At 40.5% G+C, this 14,614-nt stretch overlaps 2 protein-coding genes across 2 annotated transcripts in view; both read left to right on the top strand.

Moving 5' to 3' along the window:
• The first annotated feature begins 589 nt into the window (after positions 1 to 589).
• Positions 590 to 14,614, top strand: part of LOC145643327 (NACHT, LRR and PYD domains-containing protein 6-like) — a 15,785-nt gene continuing 1,760 nt past the window's right edge. Inside the window, exons 1-7 of the mRNA XM_081704582.1 lie at positions 590 to 711; positions 2,316 to 2,397; positions 2,929 to 3,045; positions 4,348 to 4,464; positions 9,421 to 9,478; positions 9,742 to 9,946; positions 10,106 to 14,614. The exon at positions 10,106 to 14,614 is cut by the window's right edge and continues 1,760 nt beyond it. Of these exons, the coding sequence (XP_081560708.1) occupies positions 2,345 to 2,397; positions 2,929 to 3,045; positions 4,348 to 4,464; positions 9,421 to 9,478; positions 9,742 to 9,946; positions 10,106 to 10,626 (1,071 nt within the window). The 5' untranslated portion in view covers positions 590 to 711; positions 2,316 to 2,344 and the 3' untranslated portion in view covers positions 10,627 to 14,614. The remainder of the gene's footprint in view (positions 712 to 2,315; positions 2,398 to 2,928; positions 3,046 to 4,347; positions 4,465 to 9,420; positions 9,479 to 9,741; positions 9,947 to 10,105) is intronic.
• Positions 10,629 to 14,614, top strand: part of LOC145652866 (protein NLRC3-like) — a 5,746-nt gene continuing 1,760 nt past the window's right edge. The window contains exon 1 of the mRNA XM_081704581.1: positions 10,629 to 11,873. Coding sequence (XP_081560707.1) covers positions 10,894 to 11,873 — 980 coding nt within the window. The 5' untranslated portion in view covers positions 10,629 to 10,893. The remainder of the gene's footprint in view (positions 11,874 to 14,614) is intronic.

Consider the following 14,614-nt stretch of genomic DNA (forward strand, 5'->3'; position numbering starts at 1 on the left):
ACATCACTGGGCATGTGAACTGGACATGGCGATCAGCAGAGGAGAGACCCAAGATACCATTTGAAAATGGTTTATTCAAACACTCAAAATGGTTTGAACTGTCATATCAGGGGAGTGTATGCTAGAAACGAAACGTAATGACAATAAATAGTCATTTTATATAGAGTTTGTGAGCACAGAATAGGTATTACACACAAACTAATAACCTGTCTCTCTCTCTCTGTGTGTGTGTGTGTGTGTGTGTGTGTGTGTGTGTGTGTGTGTGAGTGAGTGTGTGTGTGTGTGTGTGTGTGTGTGAGTGTGTGTGTGTGTGTGTGTGTGTGTGTTTGTGTGTGTGTGAGTGTGTGTGTGTGTGTGTGTGTGAGTGTGTGTGTGTGTGTGTGTGTGAAAACCTAAGTAAACGTCTGCTCAGAACAGCTGTGCTGTATAAGCTCCATGACAAACAAAATTCTCCCACAGTCCAAATCCACTGCTAATTTACTGTCACTGTTCTACGCTATTCTGTGTTATTTAAATACAGTTCTATACTGTAGCTCTGATTTCTCTCTCCCGCAGAAGGTTGGATAAAGTGTTGTGACTGGTCACAGCAGTCCGGCCCCTAAAAAACAATTATCCTTGACAAAACCGGTTCAGTCCGGTTTAACGCGAAAGTGAAATTTTTGTGCTCCATTTTAAGAAGCGGAATGCAAATATCTTTAGAAAAGAAAGCCGGTGAGTATCTGAATCTGAGCTGTCAATCAAGAATTATATGAACTTATACTACTCAAAGAACAAGTTCTTAAATTTAATATTAACAGAATTTAATATTAACAGGTTAATGTCTGAAAACGTAAAGCTTTTAGCCGCTATTCTGTTGCAGTAGGTGTCTTCGTTTACGCGAAATGCAGCAATAGAACTGAGGTCGTCTGATTCAGAATAACCAAACTAAAGTCGTTCTAGGCTCATCTGAGAAATTGGTCCGAATCAATATGTTTACATGAACTGTATAAAAAGTACTAATAAACGCACTATATACTTAATATATTTATATTTTGTCCTCTACGCAGAAACAAACTGCGCAAATAGAACAGGCGTTGTACTGCAGGAAGTGTCACAAATGTCTCGGACTGTGAGCCAGTAGATCTAACAGTAAGTGTTTAGGTGTCCAACTAGATGTAGACTAGTTGTTTTATCAGGCTAAGACCGTGCTGTTTACACGATCATGTCGTAATTAGACTGACAGTGTGAGGTTAGTATTGTACCAATAGTGTGCATGTCAGTGTAACTAAAGAAGTAATATTTATAATATTTATTAGTAATATTATTAAGTGATATTTCGACACTGTTTCTTTGTATGACAGTGATTGAGTTAGTCTGTGACCCACTATGCACTTACAGAACACATTTTTCCTGCCTCTGTCTTCTTTTCCACTTTGGACTGATACTGTTCACTACACCCACATTTTTGAGTTTGTTTTAGTGCTGTAAGATTACGTTTTAAACTTTATGCATTATTTGCTCATTTTAATAAACTATATTTTGTACTTATAAAGTTAGTAAAGGTGCCTGTCTACACCAAAGCTCTTCAAAAACATGAATGACTCTGTTTCTCTTTTGAGAACATTAAGCGAGAAAATACTGTAATGTCTCGCTTATAGGTGCATTCCGAGCTGAAGCGTGAATGTCTTGGTCGTGCTTCGTTAAAGCGCGTGAATGTCTTGGTCGTGATTGATTAAAGCGCGTGAATGTCTTTTTCGTGATTGATTAAAGCGCGTGAATGTCTTGGTCGTGACTCGATAAACGGAGATCTTGGCTGCATTTCGGGCTGTGAACTAGTAGATCTGACAGAACGTGTTTACACGTCCAACTCGGCTACGTGTTTTGAACTGGCTAAGACAGTGATTTTATACGATCGTGTGTTAGTTCAACTAACAGTGTCAGACTAGTATTGTACCAACGGTGCGCATGTAAATCTAGCTTTTTTATGAAGTTCTGCGCTGTTTATTTGTGTGACAGTGATTTTGAGTATGCACTTATTATAAAAACACATCTTTACTGCCCTCTTTTGCAGTTTAGCCAGGGCTTTAGCCTGGTAGTGATCTTGACACTAACCTCTCTGTGCTCACATGAGGATGTTTACATTTGCATTTATAAAATTTAGCAGACACTCTTATCCTGAGCGACTTACAAAGGTGCTTTATTTATGTTTTTTGTAGCGACACAACAAATCACTTCTGTAAGTCTCTCTGGACAAGGGTGTCTGCCATATGCAGTAAATGTAAATATTGTAATTGAATATGTGTTCTGATTATTAATCTGCATGTGCGTGTTTGCAGGTGTACAGCTATAATCTGTAGGAGGAGACATGACCTCCAAAATACGTGTCTCTGGGGAACAGCACACACAGAAAGGAGACAGGTGAGAGAACATAAATAAACATACTTGCAGTGCATAGGTTTGTGCACTTATTTACTTGGGATATCTGAATAAATCTATATTTATTGCATTTAGTAGATGTTCTTAGCCACACAGACCTCTTAAAAGTGCTTTGATATCCATTCACAAAACCCTTGAATAGTACCAGCAGGTAACAATCTTAAATCAGATACTGCCAGAAACAGTTGTCTCTACTGAGACCGAGACACAATGCACAATACAAAGATGAAACATAAGTATAATCTTCAGAAAGTTTAAGACCAGCGTAATGCAATGTAAAGTAATGTAAAGATGCTCTCTGGTATAACTCTGATCATCTTGAAGATCACTTAGTAAATAACAAGAAACATAATAACGAATTTAGTGTTTTCAACATCTTTGTACGAATTCTTTAAAAAACATTAAATAAAAATCGCAATGATAGACATAAATGCATATTAATTTATTTGCACCATTTATACACACATTAGTATTTTGGCCTTAAAATAATATCTTTTTAATTGTGTATGTTAGTCTGATTCAGGGTAAGAGATCAGACTCCCCGGAACCCAGCAGTGTATCCATGAAGAGTGACCAGTCAATGGACATTCCATTAAAGTTCAGAGAGGGAGTGTATCCTACTGAGCTCAGGTAAGGATAATGTAGGGAATGTGCCTGTTCTACTGAGCTCAGGTAAGGATGATGTAGGGAATGTGACTGTTCTACTGAGCTCAGGTAAGGATGATGTAGGGAATGTGAGTGTTCTACTGAGCTCAGGTAAGGATGATGTAGGGAATGTGAGTGTTCTACTGAGCTCAGGTAAGGATGATGTAGGGAATGTGAGTGTTCTACTGAGCTCAGGTAAGGATGATGTAGGGAATGTGAGTGTTCTACTGAGCTCAGGTAAGGATGATGTAGGGAATGTGACTGTTCTGCTGAGCTCAGGTAAGGATGATGTAGGGAATGTGAGTGTTCTACTGAGCTCAGGTAAGGATGATGTAGGGAATGTGACTGTTCTACTGAGCTCAGCTAAGGATGATGTAGGGAATATAACTGTTCTACTGAGCTCAGGTAAGGATGATGTAGGGAATGTGGCTGTTCTACTGAGCTCAGATAAGATGGAGTCCTCCACATACACTTCAGAGAGGGAAAGTGTTCTGATGAGAGGTGATGGTCTCCTGGTTTAAGACAGTGTTCCTCACTCCCAGTCCCACCTGATCAAACTCATTCAGCTCATTATGAAGTTCTTCATGAGCTGTATCAGGTGTGTTGGAGCAGGAAAACACTAAACTGTGCAGTGCTGCAGGTTCCCAGCACTGGGAATGAGGAACACTGGATTAAATCAGTTCATCCATCTTTGGGAATGAGGAACACTCGATTAGGGGATTAAATCAGATCATCCAGCCTGCATATCCTGAGTGGGAAGAGGTTTGTGCACTTATTTACTTGGGATATCTGAATACATGTATATTTCTTGCATTTTTTAGATGCCCTTATCCAGACAAACTTCTTAAAAGTGCTTTGTAGTCCATTCACAAAACCCTTGGATAGTACCAGTAGGTAATATTCTTAAATAATCTTGATCTCTAATACTACCAGAAACATTTGTCTCTGCTGAGACTGAGACACAATACACAATACGGATGAAACATAAGTATAAACTTTAGAAAGTTCAGAAAGTTTAAAAGCCTAATAAACCTGGATAACCAAGTCAGGTTTGGAACGTGAGCCCAGAACAATAACTGGTCATCCACAATTACACAGAGACTTCTGCATCCTCACAGTGAGCAGAGAGTTCTCAAAGGGTAAAGTCACTGTGGAAATGAACTCTGGATTTGTGAGATGATTACTTTAGAAAATACACCAAAAATGTGAAACTATTTTAAGTTAGACTTTGGCAGTATAACACTATTTTGGCATTAAAACAATATCTTTTTTAATTGTGTGTTTTAGTTCTATTCAGGGTAAGAGATCAGACTCCCCGGAACCCAGCTGTGTATCCATGAAGAGTGACAAGTCAATGAAGATTCCAATGCAGTTCAGAGAGGGAGTGTATCCTACTGAGCTCAGGTAAGGATGATGTAGGGAATGTGACTGTTCTACTGAGCTCAGGTAAGGATGACGTAGGGAATGTGACTGTTCTACTGAGCTCAGGTAAAATGGAGTCCTCCACTTATACTTCAGAGAGGGAGAGTGTTCTGATGAGAGGTGATAGTCTCCTGGTTTAGGACAGTGTTCCTCACTCCCAGTCCCACCTGATCAAACTCACTCAGCTCATTATGAAGTTCTTCATGAGTTGCATCAGGTGTGTTGGAGCAGGAAAACACTAAACTGCAGTGCTGCAGGTTCCCAGCACTGGGAATGAGGAAGACTGGATTAGAGGATTAAATCAGTTCATCCAGCACTTGGAGTGAGGAGCACTACATTAGGGGGATTAAATCAGTTTATCCAGCACTGGGAGTGAGGAACACTGAATTAGAAGATTAAATCGGTTCATCCAGCCTGCATATCCTGAGTGGGAAGAGGTTTGTGCACTTATTTACTTGAGATATCAGAATAAACGTATATTTATTGCATTTAGTAGATGCCCTTATCCAGACAGACTTCTTAAAAGTGCTTTGTTGTCCATTCAGAGAACCCTTGGATAGTACCAGTAGGTAATATTCTTAAATAATCTTGATCTCTGATACTGCCAGAAACAATTGTCTCTACTGAGACCGAGAAACAATACACAATACAGAAATGAAACATAAGTATAAACTTCAGAAAGTTTAAGACCAGCCGTACTGCTGCATTCTGGATCAGCTGTAAGGGCCTGGAGACACACATGGAGGAAGCAGCCAGGAGTGAGTTACAGTCACCCAGTCTCAAGGTAATGAGGGACTGGAGGAGCACCTGGGTGTCCTCTTTAGAGAGAAACAGTCGAATCTTCCAGATATTGTAAAGTATAAACCTGTAAGTGTGATACATGGGAGACACACACACACACACACACACACACACACACACACACACACACACACACACACACACACACAATGTCACAAGCATAGGGAGGTATCTATGAGGAGGGGTCTGTGCTATGACAGTACAGTTACAGATGTGCAAAAATAGTTATAGTTTATTAAAATATTAATTTTCAGTCTCCTTTATGCACAGTCTAATTCAGCCTCACAACACAGGTGTACGTTTACCAAGAATACAAAACACACCTGTACATTTACGAATATTTCCCTAAAGTTCAGCTTCTTTATTTAAAAACAATGGCAGTTATTCTAAAGCTGACTGTATACTGTATTCAGTATGTACTGTAATAATTAAATAATAATAAGTTTAAATTTAAATAGTGCATTTCTAAAATTCAAGGTTGCTTTACAATAGCAATACACATGGAAAGAGACATGAATTAACACATTTAGCACATTAATTTATCAACTATTAACAGAAGAAAGGTCATTAAAATGTTTATGTTTTAAGCGATTTGAAAGCAGAAATTGAAGACCAGAGATGGAGAGATTGTAGTAAAGTGTTCTATAGTTTTGAGGCCATGACACTAAAAGATCTGCCCCTACAGAGACTAATCTTAACTTAGGGATGGAGAGACAACCTGCATCAGAAGACCTAAGTGTATGGGTGGAGCAGTATGGATGTAGGAGTTCAGCTAAGTAGGGAGGTGCAAGACCATGCAGAGCTTTGAATGTAAGCAAGACGAGTTTATACTGAATGTGTTGAGGGACAGGGAGCCAGTGTAACTGATGTAGAATCGGGGTGTTTTGGGCTGACATTTTTTAACATCTAAGAGAATTCTGGGGTGTAAATGAAGAGAGAGTTGCAGTAATCAAGATGGGATGTGATGAAAGCATGAACCAGAGTTTCAGCACCTTGTCTGGAGAGCATGGGCCTAAGTCTACTGATATTGTGACTGTAAAAAAAAAGGCATTTTTAACCATTGACATGATGTGGGGTTGAAAGAGTGAGGAGTACACCAAAGTTCCAAAATGCAGTTGATGATTTGACCAAGACCCATCTAGACTGAGTTTAAAATCAGTTAATTTAGCGATTATGGATTTAGAACCAATAACTAAAATTTTATTTTGTAAGGATTTAACTCTAGGAAGTTTATGTTCATCCACTGTTTGAGATCTTTGATACAAGAGAGTAAAGCAGGAAGTGGTAAGGTAGTGTTACCTTTGGTGCTACTATAAATCTGAGTGTCATCAGCATAACAGTGGAAACGGAGACCATGCCTGCGGATAATCTGACCAAGGGGCAACATATCGATTAAATAGGAGAGGACCAGGCACCGATCCCTAGAGAACATCTTGGGTAACGGTAACAGTGTGTGATTTGTGTTTACCAAGTGTGACAAAATGTGATCTATTAGAGATATAGGAGATAAACCATTCAAGAACTGTATTAGTAATCCCAATGTCTGAGAGGCAGCTGATAAGTATGCTATGGTTTAATTGTGTCAAACACAGCACTTCTATCTAGAAGATCTAGAAGGAGGAGAACACACAGGGCACCAGAGTCAGTAGAGAGAAGGGGATCATTGAAACCATGTAACAGGGCTCTCTCAGTGTTGTGCATAGTATGGAAGTCAGATTGGAAAGGTTCAAATAGATCCTGAGTATTTAAGAAAGATTGTAGTTGAGAGGCTGGAACCCTGAGTAGACAGGGGAGACTGGAAATGGGTCAGTAATTATCAAGTAGTGCAGCATTTAGTCCTGTTTTATAAAGAATGGCAGTTAAAGCTGAGGTTTTGAGAGCTGTAGGGACAGAATCCGAAGGGAAGCATTAATGAGAAGACATGGGAGAAATAGCAGAAGAACACTTAAGAAGAGGAGTTGGGGCAGGATCAAGCTGTAGGTAGATGAGCTGGATTTAGCTACAGTAGTAATGCTGTTACTGAACATTGCTGAGCTCCTCTTTTAATGACTAGACAAAAACAAACTCTCTTGATTACAGTTTAAGTTTCAAGTTTGGTTTATTTGTCATGTACATAGATAACTAGCAGTGAAATGGTTTGAGAGTGCTCTGTCCAAATTGAGGGAAAAAAACAGGGGTACATAAGGAAATATCTCTCTCTCTCTCTCTCTCTCTCTCTCTCTCTCTCTCTCTCTCTCTCTCTCTCTCTCTCTCTATATATATATATATATATATATATATATATATATATATATATATATATATATATATATATATATATATATAGAACAATGTATGTACAATATATGTATAATATGTTTATCAGGCTTTGCCAGAAATGGAGCACAAAATAGTCCGTGGATCAGTGTGTGTTTACATGTGCACATAGTCTGGCTAATATTATTCTAGAACACATGCTTTAATCAGCCTAAGCTTAGGTCAACTAAGACACTATGTCACACTATAACAATCAGACTGTAATATTAACATGATCATATCTAAGTAAGACAGTTGTAGACTAATATAAGATCATGGGTGTACATGTAAACATAGATAGTGAGGGGTTAACACTTGTGTAACAGTTGATTAATCTGCTTGTATTATTCCTAGAAATATAAAAATCTTGGTGTTATCTTTGATCCAGATCTCAGATTTGAACAGCAAATCAATTCTGTTATTAGGAATAATTTTTACAAGTTCAGAGAAATTTCCCAAAATCAAATTCTTTGTTCATGCTTAGGAACAAGTCATCTACTCACTGGCACTCAGAGTTGTTCAGATCAGCTGTTGCCTGTTCTAAAATCTCGGCTGAAGCTGAAGTGTGACTGTGTCTGTTCCACAGTCTTGACTGAAGCTGAAGTGTGACTGTGTCTATTCTACAGTCTCGACTGAAGCTGAAGTGTGACTGTGTCTGTTCTACAGTCTCGACTGAAGCTGAAGTGTGACTGTGTCTTTCTACAGTCTCGACTGAAGCTGAAGTGTGACTGTGTCTGTTCAGCTGCAGCACTGAGGCTGTGGAACAGTCCTTCTCTGAATATCAGCTCTGCTCCCTCTTGTGCAGATTTCAAACACTTCTTTTTACCCTGACATTTTCGTTTCTCTGTCCATGTTTATGTTTGATGGCACATTTCCTTTTGTTTTACATTTCACAGGTTTTTGTTAAGACATTTTTCCTAACTTTCCACAGCACTTTGATCATTGCTGTTGTGGTAAATGTGCTCTATAAATAAAATGTACTTATTTTCTAACAAATCATCTTGTAAAGGAGCCCTTTTGTCTGTTTTGCTTTCCCTTGTCATCCTTTGTTTATTGTTGTATCTGTGTGTTGTCCTTCTCCCTGCTCCTCCCACCATTCCTGCCACTCCCCAGCCTAACTCCACCCACCATTCCTGCCAAAGCCCCAGCCTAACTCCTCCCACCATTCCGGCCACTTTCCAGCCTAACTCCTCCCACCATTTCTGCCACTTTCCAGCCTAACTCCTCCCACCATTCCTGCCTCTCTCCAGCCTAATTCCACCTACCATTCCTGCCACTCTCCAGCCTATCTCCACTCACCATTCCTGCCACTCCCCAGCCTAACTCCTCCCACCATTCCTGCCGCTCCCCAGCCTAACTCCTCCCACCATTCCTGCCAATTTCCAGCCTAACTCCACCCACCATTCCTGCCACTTTCCAGCCTAACTCCACCCACCATTCCTGCCACTACTGACCTAACTCCACCTGCCATTCCAGCCACTTGTCCTTAGTCTCTGCATTGTTCTCTTCCCAGATTCCTCCATGTATATACTTCTCCTGTTTCCTGTCTTCCTGTTCTTGTTTGTTGACCTTTGTTTTCTTGTGGCTGAGTGTGTTTAGCACATTTGCTTTACTTTCACTTTCTATTAAAAGCCTTTTTGAGTTTCTACACTCACACCTGCATCTTCATCCTTTCTGCTGCTGCACACCAGGCAGCATCACAGATCTGTTATAAAATGCAGAAACGCAAGTGTTGATAATATATAATCTTGTATATTATCTACTTGTCTGTATAATCATGTGTTGTGCAGGTATGAATGTGCTACATATTCCTCCATAAAAGTCTGTTGTGTTTGTCCACAGTGTACAAAGAGAAAAAGCAGAACTCACCTACAGAAAACAACTGGAGTCCATATTCAAGGTATGTAAGTGTGGGGGTGATTTCTAGTATATTTGGGTTTTAGGATGTAACAGAAGTAATAAGATTACTTTTTCCATTAAGTAATGAGTACAGTAATCCCATTACAATTTTAGATAAGTGATGAGTAATGGATTACTTTTTTTTAAGTAACTACCCAAACACTGCCAGAATGTTCTCCATCATGAAACAAAATCATGTAGTGATCTCTCTCTGTAACATGGTGGTGTTTTTTTGATTGTCTGTTGCTGTTTATTCCTAACCAGGAGCTGGAGCACAAAGTCGTCTCTCTGGTGAAGAAGGAGCTGAAGAAGTTTAAGAAGCTGCTGAGTCCAGATTACCCAGCATGCTCTGAGAGAGAGGTGGAGGATGAGGAGGATCAGAGCAGTGCCAGAGAGGGAGCGCTGAAGATCACACTGCATGTCATGGGGAACATGAACCAGACAGACCTTGCTAACACACTACAGAGCAGTAAGAGCTCTGGATCATGGCTTTATGATGGCAGTATCACTATAACTAAATTTTGTCCTCTGTGTTTGTGCAAAGTGTTTCAGCGTTTTGATAAATTACTTCAACATCAAAGATAACAAGAAAATAAAATATTTGTGATCATGTTCTTCTGTTTATTAGAGCTATTCTCTGAATATCAACGAAATCTCAAACACAAACTAATGGATACATTTAAAAGAATTAATGAAGGAATTTCCCAACAAGGAAGCTCAACTCTTCTGAATGAGATCTACACAGAGCTCTACATCACAGAGGGAGGGAGTGGAGAGGTCAATAATGAACACGAGGTGAGACAGATTGAGACAGCATCCAGGAGACCAGCAACACAGGAGACACCCATCAAATGCAATGACCTCTTTAAAGACAAACCCATCAGAAGAGTGCTGACTAAAGGAGTTGCTGGAATTGGGAAAACGGTCTCTGTTCAGAAGTTCATTCTGGACTGGGCTGAAGGAAGAGCAAATCAGGACGTCCTCTTCATATTTCCACTTCCTTTTAGGGAGCTGAATTTGATGAAGGAGAAAATGTTCAGTCTGATGGATCTACTTCATCACTTTTTCCCAGAAACAAAACAATTACAATTAATACACTGTGATGCTTACAAAGTCATTTTCATCTTTGATGGTCTGGATGAGTGTTGACTTCCTCTAGATTTCCAGAACAATGAGAACTTGTGGAATGTAACAGAGTCGACCTCGGTGGATGTGCTGCTGACAAACCTCATCAAGGGGAATCTGCTTCCCTCTGCTCTCCTCTGGATAACCTCTCGACCTGCAGCAGCCAATCAGATCCCTCCTGAGTGTGTTGATCAGGTAACAGAGGTACGAGGGTTCAGTGACCCTCAGAAAGAGGAGTACTTCAGGAAGAGAATCAGTGATCAGAGCCTGGCCAACAAAATCATCACACACATGAAGTCATCAAGAAGCCTCTACATCATGTGTCACATTCCAGTCTTCTGTTGGATTGCAGCCACTGTTCTAGAGAGAATGTTGGGTGAAGCAGAGAGTGGAGAGATCCCCAAGACTCTGACTCAAATGTTCACACACTTTCTGATCTTTCAGATCAAACACAAGGATAGAAAGTACCATGGAAACACTGACACTGATCCTCAACAGACTAAAAAGTCAATTCTGGCACTGGGAAAACTGGCTTTCCAACAGCTGGAAAAGGGCAACCTGATCTTCTATGAGGAAGACCTAAGAGAGTGTGGCATTGATGTCAAAGTAGTGTCACTGTACTCAGGAGTGCGTACCCAAATCTTCAGAGAGGAGTCTGGGCTTCACCTGGGGAAGATGTTCAGCTTTGTGCATCTGAGCATTCATGAGTTTCTGGCTGCTTTATATGCATTTCTCTCCTTCATCTCCAAAAAGAAAAATGTGTTGAAACAGCAAAAGAAAGGTCTCTTTAAAAGATCAACCATGTCTGACTTCCTTATGAATGCAGTGGACAAGGCCTTACAGAGTGAGAACGAACATCTGGACCTTTTCCTCCGCTTCCTTCTGGGTCTCTCACTGGAGTCCAATCAGACTCTCTTATCAGGCCTACTGACACAGAGGAAAAGAAGCTCTCACAGCAAAGAGGAAACAGTCAAATACATCAAGGAGAAGATCAGGGAGAATCCATCTCCAGAGAAATCCATCAATCTGTTCCACTGTCTGAGTGAACTAAAGGATCATTCTCTAGTACTGGAAGTCCAGACATACCTGAGCAGAGGAGGTGACCATTGTCTCCATGGAGCCAGTCTCTCTCCAGCTCAGTGGTCAGCTCTGGTGTTTGTGTTGCTGAACTCAGAAGAGGAGCTGGATGAGTTTGACCTGAGTAAATATGACCCATCAGAGGAATGTCTACTGAGACTGCTTCCATTGGTTACAGCATCCAGAAAAGCTGTGTGAGTATTTTCATTCATAAACACATTACTGCACTGGTGTTAGTACATCATGATCTCCATCATAAGGTACTTTGTTAATTTGTGAGTGTTCCTTAAACCCCTCTGTATCCTGTACCCTAATCACTATGCAAGGTGTTAGCTGACCAAATCATTAATCCTAAAGTGCTTCTTAAGTGTCTTTGTGCTGCCTTTCCTCTGAGTACAGGCAGTGCTCAACAAATGCACCACAAAAAACCTATCACACACTTCTCTCTCTCTCTCTCTCTCTCTCTCTCTCTCTTTCTTACACACACACACACACACACACACACACACACACACACACACACACTGTAAGTGTATATTTCTCTCTTACACACATTGACATTATAACTCTTTCACTTGTTACAGTGTTCACTTACCCCTGCCCTGCTTACCTACAACCAGCGATGGAAACAGGTGTAGACCAACATTTAAGACGTGTAAAATATAATACATTTATCTGACTGAATTATAATTACAAAGGTATTAGAGTAAATTCTATTGTGTAGCACAGTTTAATTGATGAGAATATGTATAACTAACTTTATAAAGTTACTTAAGCATTTACATTATGTCATACTACCTGAATGTTACCCAATAGATGGATATAAAGTAAGAGAGAGGTAAAGAAAGAGTGAGCGAGAGAGAGAAGTAGAGAGAGAAAGCCCCAGGTAGAGGTTTCTCCAAACCTCACTGCTCAGTCCACCAGCTCTGCTCCAGCTCCACTCCAACTCTCCCCCTAAACCCTCCACCTCCAGACCCTGACTTCAGTCTTATCTTCACCAAGACCAGGTGGTTTACCATCACTGACCAATCACAACTAACCACATTCTCTTATCACCCACACCATGGGACAGCAATCAGGTATCACTGACGCAGGAACTCAGCTGGTGGTAGGACAGTGATTTACAGTCGTGAATAACAACTCACTTCCTGTAAAAGTGACCGTGATGTGACCCCTCTTGTATGTGTCACGTCTGCACTTCCTGTCATACTTGTTTCCCCTCTTTGGTCTTCCTAGTGCTGACCTTTGTCTATTTACACTGTTTGCCTTTTTGACTGTGGTCCTGCCTGAGAGGCCCAGCAGATGCAGCAGGACTAGAGCAGGTGAAGGGTACTGTGGAGAGACAGGCTGAGGGGATGGAGATGGACATTCTTCTCCACACACATCAGTTCCTCCTCTTATCCTAAGAGACACTGATGAACCAGTATATCCAGGGCTTTCTCCTCTTCTGGGGTTTGTGTGGACATCACTCCCCACTGCTCAGTGTGAACTGCCTGCACTTAATCTCTGCACAATATCATCACACTGCTTCTTTATCTCTGTTACACAAACTAACAGTTTTGTTCAGTTTCCTCCAAGGGAATATGGAACTCCTTTATAAAATTTAACTCACCCTTCTGTCTCTCCTCCACAACTTTACCAACTGAATCCGTGTCTGGTAGCGTCTTTGATCAAATTATCGTAATTCTGTTTGACTATTAATCTATTGTTTGCCTGTTGACTTGTGGGACTGTTTCCAAACTTAGGCAGGGGTGGAGTTAACAAAGAAGCAATTTGAACTTGCTCTGAATTAAAAGCGTGCGTGTGTATGTGTGTGCGTGTGTGTGTGTGTGTGTGTGTGTGTGTGTGTGTGTGTGTGTGTGTGTGTGTGTGTGTGTGTTATACAAGAGAGAGAACAGAAATCACCATCTTGATGCATAATTAACCGATCAATTTAACATGTCTGTTCAATGCAGTTAAATTAATAGTGGTGTGTTGTAATAAGGAATAAGCACATTTTGTGTTTTGTCTGTGTGTGGATTTCAGAAAGAACAGTAGAGACAGGTAGATAAAGAGAATAGAGATATTTTGTTTATCTAAATCAGTAGTTCTCAAACATTTTAGACCAAGTGTCTCCTATAAATCATCCCACAGATACACAGACGGTGATCACTTACCATTTCAGTAAGAGGGTTGAGGAGTTTAGCTGAGTAAAGCTGTACGATGTCCAGGATGAGGGCAGTGGTCTTCAAACACAGATCTGACTCTGCCTCCATTTTGTTATGGTACTCAGTCTTGATTGTGGTGAGAGCAGAGAGGTTATTCTCACAACAGAAAGTATCAACCCCACTAGCGAAGAACATCAAAACCTGCACAGCTTTTAATGAGAAGGTTGAAAATTCACTCTGTCTTTGGATCCAGAAGTTCTACAATTACATCTGTTTGAATTCTGACATCAGTATCTCATCAGATGATAACTGGAGCAGCTTCTCTTATTCAGCACAGATCAGATCCTCAGTCATTCCTATGAGGTGAAAGGTGAAGGGGTTCCCGATGGCCCTGATTATGTCACACACTTCAAAAAGTGTCAGAGAGGCCCTGCGTTCAATGTTAAGCTCATCAAAACAGGAGAAACTATCAACGAGATAGACTAATTTTTCCTGCCATACTGAGTGTCCAAATACACTCACAAAGGGAGATTGTTGTTCTTGCATAAACACGTGTAGCTCAGATGCAGTGCAAAGAGCCTTGTGAGCACTTTTCCCCTTGATAACGTCTCACTTCAGCACGAAGCAAATGTTGCACATGTTCACTGCCCAGTACCTCACAAAGCACATTGAACAAAGTTATTGGTTGAGCCTTTATTAACTTCACTGCATCATTCCTCCTGATATCGGTTTCCTGATGTTATGACATTATCCTGTGCTTTTGCTGGGTTTACATGTTTTATCATTTT

Source organism: Electrophorus electricus, chromosome 21 (assembly GCF_041902795.1).
Source record: "Electrophorus electricus isolate QZ-2024a chromosome 21, ASM4190279v1, whole genome shotgun sequence".
Taxonomy (NCBI): Eukaryota; Metazoa; Chordata; class Actinopteri; order Gymnotiformes; family Gymnotidae; genus Electrophorus; species Electrophorus electricus.